This window comes from Taeniopygia guttata, chromosome 2, assembly GCF_048771995.1.
Source record: "Taeniopygia guttata chromosome 2, bTaeGut7.mat, whole genome shotgun sequence".
Lineage (NCBI taxonomy): Eukaryota > Metazoa > Chordata > Aves > Passeriformes > Estrildidae > Taeniopygia > Taeniopygia guttata.
Genome location: NC_133026.1, coordinates 120,395,633 through 120,415,251, shown reverse-complemented (window position 1 = coordinate 120,415,251; position 19,619 = coordinate 120,395,633). Strand labels below are relative to the sequence as shown.

Here is a 19,619-nt window from a genome sequence, read left to right as displayed (position 1 = left end):
ACACGATAAAGAAGAAAAAACGGTGCTAGTGTTGTGTTGGGGGTTTTTTCTTTTGTTTTTGGTTTGGGGTGTGCTTTGCTTTTGTGCTTTTTTCTTTTGTTTCCATGTGTTCTGTGTCTTGCTTTATACTTTGTGGTTTCTTTCTTCTGCCTCAGCATTTGTCATCCTTCACCCAGAGCTGCAGTTGGCTGTATGTGCTTGTCTTATCCACTCCGTTGGTGAGGAAGGAGAGAAGAAGGGGATAGAGATGGGCCATGCTTTGTTTCTCTCCTCTTGTTAGCAATGCTTTCCTTGCTTTCCCTAGGAAATTTCTGTACAAGCGGTAGTTACTGGAAGCACAAGTACATTGGGAAGGGATATGTCAGAGAAGGTAATACTCCATGCTAGTGTAGTGCAGAACATTTGATTCCATCACTGCAGAGGCAGGTGAAGGTTCCACCATAAGACATCCTCTGTTTTTCATGGCCTCCCCACTCCAGGATGGGTTCTGTCCCTGAAGTGGAAATCAGAGCAAGTATTTTGAGGCAGTGAGAGTTCATGACTGGAGGGGCAAATTCCAAAGTCTTCACCCTTAAAATTCTTAAGATTCTTAAAAGCCCATGGATGGCCTAACAAGAAAAACTTGATAGTTTCATAATACTCGCTGAGACTGATGGGATTTTGACATATGGTAATGTAACAGAATGAAACTGTTTCTCATAATACAGTAATTGTAACTCCAAAACAAGGTGGCTTCAGGTACAGGAAGAGAATTCCTGTATGTCATGAGATTAAGGTATATCTAGGAAACTTGGGACCATCATGTAGTTGTTTTTAAAGTTGACTCCAAAAATATTAATCATATTGCACACAAGGATAGATTTTTCATCCTCACCAGATTATTCAGAAGTCATTTTCTTTTCTCTCTCTTTTTTCATGCTCTTGTAATGTGTTTGGTGCTTCTCCATTTCTAATTTTGGTTTCTCTTAAATGGCAGTTTTGGAAGAGTTTTCGTTAACTTTATTTTTTCACTTGCTAATTACTTTTAAAGAGAAACAGGTAAAGATCCATTTATGGGCTTTATTTTGTGATTAAAATATGTTCTGTCTACTTTTAATTTGTACCAGTCTCATTTTGATTTGGAATAGAAATATGTAAAAGCAGAACAGTCTGCAGATACTACTTCTGTTTCTTAATAATGATATTCAATTGGTGTTAAACAAGCAAAACAGCAACTTAGTATGAAAAGAAATCCTGAGTTACTGATTCTGAAGGTTGCTGTATTATTATGGCTCAAAACCACAGCTTACATTTCATTGAATGTGTATTTTAGTTACTATGAAGTAACTATGCAGTGTTTTTTTTTCTGAAAGTCATAAAACCTTACCCCTCCTCACATTCAGAGCAACGTAAAAGCCAACCTGAGGCAAGAGAAGGCAAGTCAGTTCATTTAAGTAACTCATACTGTCTTGATTAAAAATTCATTTGGCTCCCCACCACCTTGAATTCTTACATGAAAAAATAAAATATTTCTGATGTCCATGGGACAAAAATTTCATAAATTATTAGAGTGTTTTCCCTTCCGTTTTTGTGTGTGTGTCATTTGCTTATTTTCTTAGTTAATTTTGTTTCTTCTATGTGGACATAAAACAAGACTGCCAAGGCATGATCTTTAAATTGTCAGTGTTTTCTAAACAGGTTTAAAGAAATGGTATGTTACAGTAAAATGGGAAGTGTGAAAAGATGCTTCTGTCATGTTTATTTTCTGCTCATGCTTCAGTTGAAGTTTCATATATCTAATCTTGTGGTTGAACCACATTTGGCTGGATAAATGAGGGAAGAAAAAACCAATCCCACCCAGGAAAGAAAGCCAGCTGTCCAAGGGTAACTGTTGTGAGAAATTAAATACCAGTGCTAATACAGCAACCTATGGAGGGAGATGCAGCGTGGTTCTGCCACTTCTGCTGTCTGCTGCCCTGGTTCAGCTGTAATGTGACATAGTAGCTCTGTGTTTTGAATAGATAGGAAGAAGTCTGTCATATGTATTGATACATTCATTTGAAGGAAATTTTTTTTTTTCAGTATGTGCCTGGAATTTGTTTACCTGAGAGCAAAATAGTCCCTGGTTGGGAGCTGATGTAAAACTAACTCAGATAAGCACAGAGTGATAAAGTAGCACTTTGAGACATATTTTGACATGTAAATATCTATCTGCATTCAGCTTAACACAGAGTTGTTAATCTGTTGTATCATCCCTCCCCCAACACAACAACTTATTCCTCAACTAGAGTTATGGAGCTTTGTTTGCTACAAAATGATGTTCTCAAAAGCCCTATTTTAAAGCTCCTGATCTTTGATAACTGAAAATATTTCTAGATTGTCTACCCTGCCTAATGTCTGTTTCAATTGTACACTGACTTTCCTGCTGAATTTCAATCTGAGAGTTGCTCATGTTGTGTTAAAGACAGAGGAGGATCTTCCAGATCAGTTGACTTGGGCATCCAGACTGAAATTTGTTTCATAAAGCTGTTGACTTCCTTTGTTGTTCTCAGGAGGTAGATTTTTTTTTGCGGGCGGGAAGGTGGGGTGGGGAGGAAGGGAAAGGCAATGGTGTTTGTTTTCAGCCAGCACTTCCTTGCTGCTTTTGGGTTTTGAGGTTGGTTTGGTTTTGGTTTTTTCTGAAGTAGAAAGTATTTTCTCTGATATTTGGCCTAAAATTTTAGTACACCGTTTAAATATCCCTTCTCTCTCTCTTTTGCATCCTTGTCCATTTTTTTTAATGTACAGTAGCCTACTAAAAAATTAGAGTTTTTTTACAAGTAATAGCTTTGATACAATATTTTCCCATGAGAATGTAGAATGTTTATGAGGCTACATTTTTTAGGTGTGGGAGGTTACAAGTAAATCCTTTAAAAATAAACAGACAGTAACTTTGCCTTCTGTTAACAACACAATATTTACTGCTAGCAGGTGCAATTATACCACAGGTTGATGTGTGAAGGTGAATGTTTAAAAGAGAGAGCATTAGTATGGTGCATAATGAAGAAAAGATAGGTACAGACATGCATTTTTATAGTATGTGCTGTCTAATCACAGTATCTAAAATTTAGTGTATGTAATTTACTTTCAGGTTTAACATTTTAGGATTATAGTAGTAACCTATTCTTTTTGCATAAATATGTCAGCTATTGTTTTGTGTTGAGTCTTTATAAATAAATTTTTATATATATATACACACACATATATATATATAAAGGGTTGAGAATGGATCAGAAGCAGCCCACTCTGCTGGGTCTTATCCCTATATATTCCTTATAAAAGGATGTCTTAATTAGATAACTGTTGTGGATCTGCTGTACTTCAAGGGTGCAAAATGTTAAGCATATTTGATTTTTCATTTTTCTGGGAAGTGGTTTTCTAAATACCAAATATGGAAATGACTATTGTTTTTCTGGAGTATTTGCTAACACTAATGTCTTTGGGGTGTATGTGTATTTTGGAAGTTTAATTTTTGATACTCTGTTTTCTCCCTGAGTTGTTACTGAACAAAATCACAGAATTTTCCAGTCAGGGTCTTTCCTCTGCATGTTAGTATCTGTGCTAGGAATTGTTTCTGCCTATAGCACCTTGCTAATTGGGAATTAGAATGTTTATATGTTTTCCATAAATGCTCTTCTTTTATTTTAAAGATGACACATGTTGATGCCACCGTTTTGTGATCCTCGTAGCAGAAGATAGTCCTACTGAGAAAATGAGCACTTTGATCATTCAGTCTTTGAACTTTAACCTTTGACTGGAAGTGACCTATAGGCAATGAAGACTACTTCCTTTGACTGCATTTTTACTAGTGTGCATTCTGGGCGCATGTTGATCGCTGGTTCAGTCCATGCAACTGACATGCTTTTATTAGTCATACAGTATTAATGCAGGTGTCCAGAAATGTCAGAGTAATTCCATTATTTTTATTTTAAGTTTTGGAAGAATTCCAGGTCTTCATATATTGTGCAATAACACTGAGCTCCTTGGCGGTTTTGGTGCATCCATTGCCGGCAATGGACATTGTACCAGGGAATGGTTTAGCTCCTGCCACAAAAAAGATTGACACATGACTGAGCTTATGAAAATTTTGGATATACTTGGAATATAAGCAAGGGATTGACAATTACCTGAAATCCAGCCCATTCTTTTATATTTGGATTCTATGCACTGTGACCACAAACCTAGCAGCATGAGTTAACATGCCTACCTGAAGGACTGTAATAAGATCATTATGTATTTATTAAGTTGTTTATCTGCTGTCAAATTGTTTTGACATGGGCGGTTTTTCAAGTGACATTGGCAGAGAGGTACAATGTTATCCCTATGGTGAAATAAAACTACTTTTTGTATATAGTTATTCATATCTCTGAAGCAAAGGTATGAGTAATTTAGGATATGAATGATTTAAACAAGAATTTATTTTGAAGATAGAGGATGGCAGTGATATAACTGAACTTGCTGCAGTCCTTAACTGGGCTTGTAATTTGTACTTTAGAGCTTTTTCCAAATAGATTGCACACTGTTATTTCCTGCTAGCCATCAGCATGAGCCCTACTGCCTACACCAATATTTCATTTATTTATGTGTTCGAAAGCAATCCATATAACATTTTTTGTTTGTATTCACTGTTTCTTTTGTGTTGTATGTCATGTTTGAATGTTACAAAACAATATTTTGATTGAAAAGCTTTGTCAGAAGATATTTTCATGTAAATTATTTCTTTACCTTGTAAGCATCATCTTGTCTTTTAATCCTGTATTATAAAAAGAAAAAAAAATACATTTTTGACAGAGGCTTAAAGTTTTCACAAAAAAGTGTGGACCTTCTTATTTAAGTTTAGACTAAAATATATTTTCTTAACTTGCTTGTCCCATGTAGCCATGCCAATTTTTCCAGGCTTTTCTTCACCAAAAAAAGGGGGAAAAGCCCAAAATCAGACATTTTTCTGTGGAGCAACATTTACTGAAATGACAGTTGTTCTCAGCACTCTGTAATATTTTGATACTGCAATTAGGTTCTCTTTTTAGGAAGCACTTTTATAAACTAAATACCTTTACACATATGCAAAATTTCTATAATTTTTTTTTTACTGTTGCCTTATTGTTGCACTCAAAAAAAATTCAAGCAATTAATGCATGAATGTCTAAATCAAGTAATAGCTTGATGTAAAAACAGACAAAAGCAAAAAAAAAAAAAAAACAAACCACAAAAATCCCTAAACCAAATCCACAATGACTAACTACAATAAAAAACAGAAAATTGGCTGAAAAGACTGATTTTTTTTTTAATCTGCTGTATGATAACTAATGTTTTATAGCCTTGTACATACTTCTCTGTTACCTGTTGTTTAAAACACTTTTAAAAAAGTATAGATGCTTAACTCAGGGTGGATAGAGTTTAGATGGATTTGCTTCAGATAAGTATTTTGTACAGCATCAGAACTGTAGATACTGGGAGTGAAGTGAGGCTACAATATACTTCAGGAACTGCTTTTTGTGTTCCTACTGTACTGAAAATATCTCTTGGCCTTTAAAACTCAATGGTAAAATCTAGCTTTGGATATAAATTTGATGTGTGTATATATTTTCACAATGAGCCTTGGAAACACTGAATTAATTTTCTTTTAAGAGCCAAAAAAAATTGTTTTAAACAAAAGAAATACTTATGCTCTAAACGTCTTGTTTAGCAAAGTTTTATTGTTGTGAGGTCATCAAACTGGTTAGTTTTGGAAATGGTTCATATGAACGAGCAGTAGTCTGATACTTAATCTGTATAGTCTTGTTCACTGCTCTGTATGAATTTAAACAGTTGAGAAATCAATGTATGACTGGTTCATATAGTGGATCCTATCAAAATAGTCCACAGGAAAGAAACCTTAATGTGACCAGGTAATTTCTGAAGAAATGGCTTAAGCACATTGCAGATTCAGTTATCTTTTCATATAGTGGTCTGGGAAACTACAATACATGGTTTCAGAGAAGCTTCATGACATACCATATGTATTTTGTTGAAGATGGGTGTTGTAGCGCAAAGCATTATGAATTTTATTGACCTGTGCTGTCACATGGACCATAGTGAAGTTAAATAACCAAATTTATGCTGCTCTTTAATACACCCCCACCCCCTATAATATACTTAGATCAAGAAAATGTAAGGTAGATTAGAAGAGAATGTACCTCAGGTCTTATAGTTTACAGTGGAAATGCCTCATTGGTTCTCTTGTAGATCTGTGGGTAAGTTCACTTATATAGAGAGGGCCAAGACAAAGCTTATATACCACTCAAGCCCTCAAGATAATGCAACTATTCTGACAATGCTATGATGTCCTGAAAAAGGGCTTGAATTAGATGGAGGTGGTGCCACCCTTTCCCAAGGGTGACCCTGTGTATGTAACTTTCTTTCACTTGGAGTTTCTCACATGGAATAGTTACAGAATTGGCTTGAAACTATCTTGCTTTTATTTTCTGTCAATATTCATGTTGTTAAGCACTTTGTTTTGTGTTTAGTGTCTTTATACTATAACACAATAAATTCTTGTTTTAAAATAGATTACTACCCTTGAATTACTACCCTTGAAAAGGTGTGGACCTTTTCATGGTGCAGTGCAGAAGCATAATTCCTGACATTCAGCCACTCTTAAGACAAAGCTGCCAGTTATTCTGAAATGTTGTGATGCATATCAGAGGAGGAATTTGCATAACAGCAAGATGTTTCCTCATTCTGTAGAGGGTATCTGTTGTAACAGCTGAAAGAAATAGTTAATTAAAAAAAAATCACTAAGATGTAATGCTTTCATTTCTCACAGATGAGCAAATAGTTTTTTTTTTTTTATTTTTTTTTATTTTGGCGCTGTTTGACAAGCACTTAAAATACTTGAGAAGTTTCAGATGCAGGATTCTTGTTTGCCTGCAGTGGTGGAATACAGTTTCTATTATTTTGTCAGCATCAATAAGAACGGTTTAGTCAAATCTCTGCCTCATACCAATAACTGCTTTCAGTTTTGTACTACTTTTTTTCACAAGATGATGTCTTCTGCTTTGTAAAAAGCAAGGCACTGCATACCTAAAACATGTATTTTAATGAAAAATTAAGTTTTTAAAAATTATTATTTTATATTGTGAAGATTATTCTAAATGTTTGGGTTTTTTTTAATTTACTATTTTTTTTTGAAAGTCTGACAAAAACCTAAGATGTGAACTGTATTTAAAGGTATGCTTTAAGGGGACCATAAATTTTCCAGGTCAGTAATTAATGATATTTTAAAAAGAGAGGGGGAAAAAACCCTAATTAAATTAAAACATTTGCAAAATTACAGCTATAGAGTTTGAAGGTTTGGGGGGAGTCAGTATAGCTTTTGCCTCCTCTAGTAGAGCAATTGAGCATTATCTTGTGTTTGTATGCTCACAGATCCCGATCATTCTAAAGAACAGGTATGAATGGATTTTCATCTAAAACCAGTTACTTCTAATCCATATCACCCAGTACAGTTTGGATTTACACAGTGGTACCTGAACAGTTGGGTGTTGAACTGAATGAGGGGAATTAAGCTGTCTTAGTGATATTCCATCTTCAGGTGCAGTCACACAACAATATGAGGAGAGACTTTGGATTTGATTCATGTGCCAGGTACTTGTTGGCTGTTGTTTCAAGGACTAATAATACATTTCCAAACCTCCTGGCTTTAAAATACCTTTATAAAATTGGAGAGTAGAAATACCATGAGCCACCTTTTACTGTAAAATATAATTCAGAAATACAAATTTGAACAAACTTAGTTACTGTTTTTATTTCATTTTACTGATATAGCAATGCAGGAAAATCTGTTCACTCTTCATTTCTTTTTCTTTCAGATTTTATATGCTTTAAAAAATAATGTTAAAGGAATTTTAATCAGCTGATTCAATGTAGCGAATTCTCTCTGCAGCTACTTAAAGTGATTTTTTTAAAATTAAAAAGTAAGAGTATTTCACAAACATTGTAGTTCCAAAGTAATTTCTGTCCTGAAATATGTAGGCAAAACCATGTAGATTTCATTCAGGTAATTATTTTGTATTTAAAAACAAAAAATTAAATGCAAAATCAATTGACTGTGCAGTGTATATAAGTATAGAGATTGGATTTATAAGCTTGTGTCCATAGTTTCTAATAAAATACTTCATAGGAGCTTTAATGTGCGAGTCAGTGGTAGTAGGTTAGATTGTATTTAACTCCCTCTACTTTACATACAGGCTATGTGCAGTGTAACTTTGTCTTTTGAAGTGACATTTTTCTCTTGACCTCTCCTGGTGAAGGAGCGGCTTACATGAGACTCTTCTGAATAGGAATCCAGTGAAGAGTTGAAAAACCATAATGTTGGCTTCAAAGAAAGATGTTACAATCTGGATTTCTGTAACACTGACCACAGTTCTTCCCTCATGCTGGCCTGTTTTTTTGTTATTTAAAATCTCCATGGTAAGACCTTAAAACTCTTGTCCTGCCTTCAGCAATTGGGGAACCTGTTTTCTACAAGCCCTTTGAAGTGCTTAGTGCCAAGTAGGTGAGGGTTAGGTCTGTTCAGATGAACATTCTGGGCCCTTTCTCTTCCCAGGACTACAATATTATCTGGATGCTGTTAATGCAGTTCTCCAGGGCATTTAATCCTTAAAGATAAAATCAAGCATGGTTTCTGCTATTACCAGAGAAAGAGGAATTTGTACTCCTTCCTTTACAGTCTAATGATTTACATTCCTACCTTGCATCTAACTATATTCTTGAGTCTGCACTGAGATGATTTAACATGGTAAACCAGTAGGAAACCGACTTGAAAAAGTGAAAATCTGTCTTTTCAATTAGCAAATTAGATCGGCTTGCTGCATAAGCAATAGTTTCAGAGCCAGTGCAAAAACCTGAAAGCTTTGTATAGCTGAGGTTTGGAAGGTGGGGGATCAAACATGATTTGTATCTTTAGAATTTTCTGCAAAATAAAATATATAAAATATTGGCAACCTTGTGTTACAAAGAAGCTGAGTTATGTGCTATGACAAGCCTGAGAGCTGGAGGTCTGAACTGCCTGTTAGTCTATGGGAGTGGACTCTTGTATTTTTTAACTCTGTTTTCCAGTAAAAAATCTGAAGTTGCTTCAAAATGTTTGAGTCATCTGTTACCTCTCCATTTAGATGCCTTGAGTTTTAGTGTTCAGGAACAGGTTGGCTTTTTGTGTTTTGGTGGGTGTTTTTTTGTTGTTGTTGTTTTGTTTGTTTTGTTTGTTTTTGGTGTTTTTAAATGTAGCAAGTCTGTAGTCATTGTTCTGTGGGGATATTTTTAGTTAACTTTTTATCAGATCACTGTTGTCAAACCTTAATCAAATGTAGTTACAGATGTGGTGAAACTGTTTAGAAAATGACAGTTATTTTTCCAGAAGGAAGGCAATAATGCTACAAAGAAAATGTTCTTGAGATTAGATAAAAAGCCAGATGTGTTTACAGTCATCTAACACAGACAACAGTTGTGTCCCAAGTCTCAGAGGTCTCATTTGCCTATTGTATACTTCACGAAGAGGACTCTTGCACTCTGGTAGGAGGTTTTCAAGACAGAACCACACCTTTTGCCACCTCATCCATTTCTCTGAAGGTTTTGTTCAAGGAATGGATGAAACCTGGTGGTTTTTACCTGTATTTATTTGTGTAGGGTCAGTGAAGAGGGTGTGACAGCTGCTACTCTGACTGATGATGAATTGTGAACAGCTCTTGAGCCTCTTGTTCTCTAAACTGTCCCTATGTCTGCAGAAAACATTGTTAGCTATGTTTTGCATGCACAGAATAAAGTACATTTTATTTACATGGTGTAGACAATTTATTGAAGATCAGAACTTTGGAAGATGCAGTATAGAATGTATACATAACTTAGTAAGTGACAAATATAAGTCATCAGATTTCCAGATGACTCACAGTATATCAAGACTAAAGTCTTGATTTGCATAAGGTTTTAAATTTATGGGGTCTGAGGTGAGGGGAGAATTTGGGGGAGTCATCTTGCACTGGTATCTTCTGTATCACACTTTGGACTATAACTCTTTTAATCTCTTAGGTATCTGTGTGTTGTCATCTGCCCCAGGCAGTAACTATTATCTTAAGTGTTACGCTGGAGTAAGAGGTGACTTCGTATTCTTTAAATAATGATAATCCAGACAGTCCTGTATTGGGAATGATTTTTAAAATGCTCCTTCAGACTGTATTGACCAACAGTGAGGATACCACATGGAGATAGGCTATGCTCACAAAGTAAGGCAGGAGGGAGAACAACCAGTTCTTGAATAGCATCCTGAAGGTTCTCTAAAAATCAGTGGCTGGTGGCATGATGTTTTGGGTTTCTATGTTTTTGGGATTTTGGGTTTGGGTTTGTTTTTTGGTGGTTTTTTTTTTTTTGTTGTTGTTATTGTTTGGTTGGTTTTTGGTGTGTTTTTTTGTTTGTTTGCTTGCTTTTAAGAGGACATCAGTAATTGCACCAATCTATAATTGTTACGTTACAAAGTTCTTCAAAGCTGCAGAAGGGCAAATGCAATGCAACTGTGGTCATGATACAAGTGAAGGATCAAGGTCCTGTATGACAATCAGTAGCATTTTGTTGAGATGTGCTATATTAAAAAAAAGAGAATGGGTAGCCCTCTCCGTGAACTGAGTTAATACGTTGCTTTTCTTTCTTTGCAATTGTTTTACCAGAAACCCTAATAAACAGCAAGGTAGATTTCATACTGTGCCTGACTAGATGTTGAAGTCTTGTATGTGGAAAATAGATATTTTACTGGATATTGTAGTTTGTGTGTTTTGTAATTCTGAAAATGTCTTCTGTTAGCTTCCTTTCTTTAGTCTGTAAGAATAGACTAAATATATCTAGTCACTACTTATGAATTCCTGGTATCTTGGGTACTGTTGGGGAATGCTGTACAGAAAAGCCTGTAATTCTTTTCCCTAAAAGCTTCTCTGGATTGTTACACTCAGTTAAATACATCATCTACTTCTTTTTGTTTCCCATCAGCTACCTTGTAATGTTGAGGGTTTTTAAACTTATTTCTGTGCAACTCTTTTTGGAAGTGAACATTATAAAGGCTGACAATTTGGATATTGGTATAAATATCCAGAAGGCAAGTTTCCTTACATTAGTACTGTAGCATCCAATATAGTAAGGCTTAGGTCTTCTTGAATGATTTCTGAAATGTAAATCCATCTGAACTTTTTATTCAGTATTGGATGTACCTGGGTAAGTATAACAAGAATTGTCTTGTGCCAGCCAGCTCAGTCTGGAGCATCCCTCCACACCAAGTTTATTGTCTCAGGGTTTTCTTGGTAGTAAACTATAGATCTAATTGGAAAATTTGTGGTGATCTCTGCATAAGGTGATTCCATACTGTTTTGTGTTGAGATGTTTTTTTGTGTACTTCAAGGCAGCTGTTAATGCACTGATACTTGATTTTGAGAAATGAGTCCTGTCACTGTTGAGAGTTTGTCACTTGGTAAAGCATTTACTTAATTCTTTCTTTCCTATATTTGCAAAATATTATTACAGAATTTGGCCTCTGGAAAGGAGTCTTCCTGCATGATCTGCACCAGAATGCTGCTTCTTTTTGTCATACAGTTTATTTCTTGTGTTTGGTCTCAACAGTAGTTATATATGTAGGTACATATGAAGGTGGGTACTCATCTTGCTTAGGCCTTGCATTATTTGGGTTTATTTTAGTGTATATCAATCTTTATATGTTTTACCTTACTTTCTATAGTATCAAACACCTTGCAAATTGCAGCTTTTCATTTAAAAGAGCAAGAGTCCATCAACATTCACATTTTCATTCTTTGTAGGTTTTTTTTAAAGCAAAGATACTGCATTAAAAATAATGTGGATAAAAGGAAGTGAGAACTTGCTAGCTTTTGTCTGGAAGTTACAACTTACAAATTCTTACAAAATGCTCCTTTCAGATTTCAATTTTCTAATCTAAGGTGGGTTTTTTTTTTTGTTGATTTTGTTTTTCTTTTTTTCTAAACACATTCTTGTTCTGACATTAAATTTACCGATACAGATACAGTGATCAAAGGACACAACTAGTCCAAATAATTCAACCAGTAGAAAGATGCTTCCCATTCTGCATAGTTTGTTTGCTTCCCATCCATCTCTATTAAGTTACACTGCTAACTACCTTTTATTGCAGGACAGTGAAACAATTCTGTGACAAGTTGAAAGGGATCTGTATTTCTACCATTTTGTAGAAGTAAAAAAATTACTTAAGGACTTATACAGTAAATTAAATCTGTATTAAACCAGTAGTTTCTTAAATTGTTATTCTCTTGGAACAAGAACTGTCTTAGACTTACATGAAGCCACACTGCAAGAGCAGAAAAAAGTAATTGTCCGTACCCAGCAATCATACAGAAAAAAGTGTTCTCCGTCTCCCAGCCCCAGAAAAATAAAGGTTCAGAAGTTACCAGTACTGGAAACATGACTCAGTACACAACATAAAGGGTTTATTGTGGTCAGTAGGAATGGTAATAAAGCATTGCCTACATATGCTTCTAAGTATAGAATCTCATGAATGGAAACACTAAAAGCAAGGGCAACTGGCAACATTGTCACTCAAATGGTGTTTATTTTTAGAGGATTACCAGTGCTCTATCCAATTCCAATCCACTGTTAGTACTATCTCTTGCCAGCACACACAAGCTTCATTCTCAGTTTGCTCAATTTTTTAAGTGACAGTTTTTGGAGCAACAAGATTCCTGCTACTTCTAGGGACCATAACAAAAGACAGCTTCAAAACAGGTTGAGTGTAATTGAGTAAGCAACAGTATTACATTTGCTGAGAATACAGAATCCATGCATCAAATGTAATTGTTATCCTCAGTTTCACCTACAAAATATCAATTTCCAAGAGGTTTAATGTGCAAGAAGTTTGCTCTGTATTATGCATGGTATAACAGCAAGCACTGTTGACTTTCTCAGAGGACAGCAATGAAAAAATAGTGTAACAATGTATTTAAGTGAGACAAATCATATGAATATCATACGACATATCATATTAGATGAAGTTGGTTAAAGTTGTTTAGCTTCACATCATTTTACAGTCCCACCAAAATAAGACCCCACCTCTTAGTAAAGTTTTTTTGGGTCTGGTGACAGTACACAGTAAGATTTGCAGCAGTTCTAACTTTAATTTTTTTAAATGAGCAGTCAGCAGCAATTATCTCCCATTGATGATAAAACTCTCCCCTCTTGCATCATCACCAAATCATCAGTTACCTTTATGTCCTAGCTATGCCAGGACAACGGAGTTTGGGAGTTATTGGAGCTCTAGGATATTTTGAGAATTGACACAAATGCCCTAAGTGGATATTTTTGCTCAAATGTTGCTGTATAACACATAATTGAGCCAAACCTTTCCTAGCCATCCAATAATTTACCAAAAGCACTAGTTTGTGATAGTTTAATGTTGCTGAATTTGACAATTTAAGCAAGAGTAAACCCCCACATAATTTAAGAAGTTTAGTGTTCATTTAATGAGAGAATAGGATCAATATATTATCTGGAACAGGGTCTGTGGCAGTTCTGTACATCTCTGAATTTCTCTGAAAGTTGAAACACTAACAGTGCCCACATGCCCTCATAGAAGTTAGGGAAACGTCCCCATGTCTGACAATGTTTTGATTCTTCAAAGCCATATTAAGACAAAGTATAAACAAATTACAGGGCACTGCATCTTTACAGACTTACTTGAAAATTTTGGAATAGTTTTATCTGTTTCTTTGCTACACTTTAAGTTCATTATGGAACCCGGTGCATTACTGATTTATATACACATTTGATAAAAGAAAAACAAAATACATAATTTTCATGTCCAACACTGGCCCTAACTTCAAGATGTAAAAAGCCTAATCCCTGCTCTCTCTGGCATCTAGTCTGCTATTTGTAGGGGTGCCAATAGGTGTGATTAGGTATGATTAGTCATGAGCATGACTGCAAATAAATGTGACTAGTATGGACACAAATGTACAAGCTGGTCACATTACTGGTGTCACTTTGGTTATGTTTGAAGTGTTACTGTAATCTTTGCCTGCAATGAGAGGCACTAATGAGAATCCAAAGCATTTTAATATGTGTGTGATCCTCTCATACAACACTATCAGTGGAAATAGCATTGTGTTTGGACTTGTTTGAAGGTCTTTTATGTAGTCAGAATGCTCTCACCAAAGCTAAACCTCCAAAAATCCCAGGCTTGTAATCAGGAATTTAATCTTATAGACTCTATTGCTTCCTTGACCTGTAATTTGACTTTGACTTTCCCATACTTCTCTCCTGAGCAAAACCAGTGTAGTCTCATCAGGTAGCAGTGCCTACTAATGCAGAAATGGGCCATTTCTAAATGTCTGTGTGCTTTGTAATTGAAAACCAATACACCATGATCTTCAGTCTGCTAGTTCTGTTATTATTCTTGCTGATTTATCAAATTGTAGTTACCTTTGTCTCCAATTGCTGTAGTCATGAGATGCGTTTCCCTGGCTGACCTGAATTTTCCTGGTTTTCTTCTACCATTCTATGCTCTGTGCTTTAAAGAAGTAATCCAAATCTCGTTGGTTTTTGGTTTTGTTTGGTTGGGTTTTTTTTAAAATATGGAAATCACATAGGATATTCGAGAAGCTTCCAATGTTCATAATGGGTGATGAACTTGTACGAAGTATCTGTGCATATACATAAACAAAGTTTGTGTAGTAACTATATGTATTAACATATAGGCATAAATATGCAACATCATATTTTCTGCAGTTGTAAGAAGGTGAGATGGCTGTACAGAAAGCTTTTACAGTACTTTGTGTCAAAAATAAATGGAAAATTATGGAAATATCTGTCACAAATGTACAAATTAAAATTAGGGACTTGGGGTTATCTTTTTGCAGTTTTGGATAGATGACCTATAGTAATTAATTAATTTTTTTGAATGTGCAATAAAACTTCTAATACGTACTTGAAGTAATTTACCAGTATAATTTTAAAGTTTCACTGGAATTATTAGAAGGGTATAGCATTTATTTACACATGGCTTTACTATTCCCAGCACTGACATAGGAAAGGAATGTCAGCAAGTGATTGTGGGAAACACAATGCTACCTGCAAAACAATCTAAATTAGAAGCAGTGGGTCAGTTAATAAAGAAACAGAGTTGACACCTTTATGATAGGAGACCTAGATGAAGGCTGGTAATTTCAAAATCAGCACATCTTTTTGGTTGATTTCACTTTGTATTCTAAAAAAATGTATTTGTTAAAGGGATGAGGACGTAGAGGTTTCTCAATGTCCTTATACCAACAGTGAGGGAATTCAATATATGCTGATAAGTGCAAGTTCTAGTTCACTTAATTTAGATCCTTGAAGTGATTATGTGATTCATCTGGTTTAGGGAACTCACATTTTAGACATGAATCATCAAAGACAGTGTGTTAGTGTGAGTTGTTAAAATTCATTGCTTGCGAGTCCTCGGAGCATGAAGAGTAAATGGTTTCCATTACCTGAGAAAACTCTTTACAGTATTTACTTATAGTTTGTTTTGTCTTGGTTTGTTCATTCCTCTCATTCCATGTACGACCTAGTGATAAATTAATTTAGTAATTTGTCATGCATTGTAGTTTAAAGATCTACTTTTATAGTGACAGTTTTGAACCTGTAATTGGGGAGAGCAGTGGTCTGACTAGATGTAGGTTCATTAATAATACTGGGTTTTAATCAAGTATAATCCCAAACTCCTGGGGTTTGCTTTTAATGATTGAAAAAATATTATTAAAAAAATTAAGTGACTCATTCTTCTGGTACTAAGCTATTAGAGACTTTTATTCAGTTGAATGACTGACTAATGTAAACAATGCATTATTAACTTCTTATGGGTGTTTTATGAGCACTCTATTAGCATCATTATGGTTTCAACTTTAGTATCAAATATCCAAGTTCTTAAATAAATAAATAAATAGTACAGCTACAAAGAAACTTTCTAATACTCTGAAACAGAATTCTGTAAAATATCCAGTCCTGCAAATTTTCTAAAGGAAATCAAGCAAACTGCTAACTTGAAGGTCAGATCCAGCTTTAAAGTTGGTCCTGCTTTGAGGTGGCAGGGAGGGTGTTGGAACAGACCTTCAGAATTCCTTTCCAATCAGTTCTGCAAATCTCCTACTTCCAAAATACATCATTGGGCATTTTCTTTGGGGATTTTTTTTTGGCTTGGTTTGTTACACCAAAGTGTATTGAGGGGTGGAAACTCACTTCTTGATGGTTTCTGTTAAAACTACAATTCTAATAATTGTTGCATTAATAAAATATATTAGTAAAAATTAGAATATTATGATTTTTTTGTAAGTCAGTGTTAAAGTGCTGATTTATTTTTTTCTGAATCTGAAGTTAAAAATTACAAGGCCAAGTATCTTCAAGTGTCCTGCAATCATGTGTACAGTCTAAATAGAATAACTCTATCCTTTCCCCCACTTAGGCATTTATGCAGTCATATAGGCATTAATGTGTTTTTTTGTTATTTTCAAACTGCATACTGAATTAATCACTCGTATTAACAACTTGCATACTGAAACTAGATTGTTGGGCAAGTTATGACACTCTTGTTATTTAATAATGGAGTAGGGTGAAAGAGTACATACAAATTATGCATCTTATTTTCAAAACCCGAGAATTTTTTAGGTTGTATTAAGCTGCTTTTACTGGAGGAACTGACTAGCCTTTATCCTGAATCTCAGCCGTAGCAGGAAAAAGACCCTCAAATGTAAGGGTGCAGTAAATCCTAAAGAAGTGATTAGTAATGCAATTTAGTTGTTCATACATATAAAGCTCCAATTATACAGGAAATGTTAAAAAAGCAAAATACAGCCATGAACTTAAAATTATTATAAAATATATTAACCTTTGTTCTATTACTTATATATATATATATATATATATATATATATATATATATATATATATATATATATTTATACACGGTAAGTTTTGGGATAAAATCTGCTCTTTTGTATTCAGTTTTCTTCCAGCTACATTTTGTTTGCACCACAAAATGTATATCAAGATACAAGACTTCTGAGTTTATACATGTATCTCAAGATATGTTTTTAAACTAAAATTTTAGCTGTTTAGTAATAGCAACATTATAAAAATGTTAGGTATTGAAATAATAGCACAGATTGGTGATTTTAGAGGCTTCTTGGAATTACACCTGTCTACTGCAGACAGTTCATAAAACCCCCCTCATAATCTGATGCTGATGTTCATTAGATGCATTTTTCTCTGGGTGTGCTGATGCTAAATATGTGCTATACTGTAGTATTGTTCTTCAAACTACTTATAGTAAGTAAAGTAAAAATGACATGACATAAAATTATGAAGGAAAAAAACAAGAACAAACATGAAAAAGCCCCCACAAACTACTATGGACAGCACCATCGCGATTCAGCATCTGAATGAATTGTACTCATGCAAAAATTTGCAGTAGCCTAATGAAAAGTACTTGCATTATTATCCATTGCTACATTATATCAGAAGACTACAAAAGCAATTGTATTATACTTTGTATTTCTGTCCTCAGTTCTTAAATTAAATTAAGGGGTAAGGAAGCTCAGAATCAGAAAACAAAACAATGGAAGAATGAGAAGGGGAGGATTAACAAGCTACCACTGCTGAATACGGGGTATGTATAAAACTCTCACAGCAAATGCTGAGTTCCCTACTTGTGTTTCAACAAGTTGTAAATGTCATATTAGTGTTCTGTTAGTATGAATAAAATCTTGCTATCACTTAGATACTCACAATGCAGCTCTGCCACTAGGTGTCATGATGTGTATTTGGTGTGTAAATTATCTACCATATGCAAGCTTACTACCAAAATTCACCTGGATTCTGTGCTTTAGAGTGTTCCTCCACTACTGTCCTTAGAAATTGTGTTAAGCTACATCTTTTTTTTTTTTTTTTTTTTCTCAGAACTGATCTGCCTCTTGGTATCAAGTAATACTTAAAAAAAAATCCCATATAATAGCAGATACTGCAGGCAATATGAACCATAGACTCATTCTGATCCTGACTTATCTGTTGGGGTTTTTTTTAAATTACATTTGCTATAACTAATGTTATAACTCTCATATAAAAAGATTAATTAGAACTTAGTTGTGTAGCAAAAAGGTATAGATCTTTGCCCCCTCAAAATCTATTTTTTTTTTCTGAGCCTGATGAATTTTGTTACTGCATTCTTGCAAATCAGGTAGGAAGATGATTGCTTCAAGTTCTGATGCTTCTATTTGGCTTTTGCATAGATTTAAAAATTCTTGGTTTGTTTTACTTGAGCCAATCAAGAAAACAGATTTTTACAAAGTTAGATTGTGGATTAAACTCAGAAATCTTTTATTAATGAACAATAAACTTCTGGTTACTTTGTGATAAAGATTTGAATGTTATCTTTTTCATGCTATAGATGCTCAGAAATTTATTTATTTGATTTCTTTGCCTTCTATTTGTCTATTAAGTTTGAATTTAAAGGAAGAAACACTTGTGACTGTAATCTCAATTTGCATAAGCTTTTTGTTTGTTTGTTTCTGCCTTTTTTTTTTTTTTTACATTTTTCTATCTAGTTCTGCCTTCAATAAGGGGGCAAACCTGAAACAAGGCAACAAGATAAATATTTTTAGTGGTGACAAAACCAAAGACAGTTGATTTTGGTTGGAAAGACACAGAAACACCAACTTATCCCAAGGTTTTATGTGGCTGAGCCCTGGCACTGTGTAAGTAGAGGAGGGTTTGTGCCTACCGGGGGAAGGAGGAGCTTTCATGGATGTACCATGGAACCTCCATGGCTGAACCTCCACAGCTGCACTCCCTGGCCCTCGTTCCTGCAGCATCCCTCCAGGCAGCTCCCAGCAACTGCATCAGTTATTTGTTCTAATTCTAGACAGAAGAATATATTCACATGAATCTTCTTTATGAGTTTTTACCTTTCTGAAAACAGCTCCCTCGGAGCGGAAAGGTGAGAGGGGAAATACGTTGGAGAGTTAGTGGTCCAAGCTAGAGCGAGATGAGTAAGAGCAGATGTGGAAAATAAAATCAAGCCTCTTCTCTGGTGTGCTGTGGTGGCTGCCCCTTCTCCCTGTATTTGTGCCAGCCCTTTCCCGTGCCCGAAGTCTCGCTGCCCGCAGCCCGCTCTCTCCAGGCGCGCAAAGAGCCGTGCAGACAGCGGCTCTCGGGATCAGCTGAGAGTGGGCAGAGCACGCTCGCCAGGCCGATCTCAACCGCACTCACGGACCGGCACAGCCCCCGCGCCGCTGCTCGCCGCTCTCCCCGGGTCAGGGCTTCCTCCTCCGCGGTGCCGAGGCCTCGCCGTGCGGCGGAGCCCGGCCCGGCCCGGCCCGGCCCGGCGGGGCCAGGTGAGCGCGGGGTGCCGAGGCCCGCCGGGGCCGGGGCCGGGGCCGGGGCCGGGCGGAGGGCGCAGGGCCCCGCGCCGCCGCTGGGGGCGCTGCGCACCGCCGGGCCGGGGCCGGGGCCGGGCCGCGGACGGGGCCATTCGCACGGCGGGCGCGGGGGGAGCGCGGTGCCGGGAGCGCTCG

General features: G+C 35.9%; 2 protein-coding genes and 1 long non-coding RNA gene across 5 annotated transcripts in view; 2 read left to right on the top strand and 1 right to left on the bottom strand.

Moving 5' to 3' along the window:
- UBE2W (ubiquitin conjugating enzyme E2 W) overlaps positions 1-18,463 on the top strand; it is a 44,190-nt gene extending 25,727 nt beyond the window's left edge. For 2 of the 3 annotated variants that reach the window (XR_012054173.1, XM_002199296.7), the window contains exon 6: positions 3,669-9,834. Coding sequence is in view for 2 of the 3 variants with exons in the window: in XM_002199296.7 (XP_002199332.1) it covers positions 3,669-3,682 (14 nt within the window). In the remaining variant the exon portion in view is untranslated. Of the gene's footprint in view, positions 1-3,668; positions 9,835-17,614 lie in introns of those variants that run through there. The other variant, XM_041713937.2, reaches the window with a different exon arrangement.
- LOC121469233 (uncharacterized) lies at positions 108-19,455 on the bottom strand. The gene is made up of 2 exons (XR_005979196.2): positions 19,011-19,455; positions 108-493 (listed from the first exon to the last, which is right to left on the bottom strand). It is a non-coding gene; the product is annotated as an uncharacterized lncRNA (long non-coding RNA).
- Positions 19,417-19,619, top strand: part of STAU2 (staufen double-stranded RNA binding protein 2) — a 171,281-nt gene continuing 171,078 nt past the window's right edge. Inside the window, exon 1 of the mRNA XM_072924765.1 lies at positions 19,417-19,439. The gene's annotated coding sequence lies outside the window, so the exon portion shown is untranslated. The remainder of the gene's footprint in view (positions 19,440-19,619) is intronic.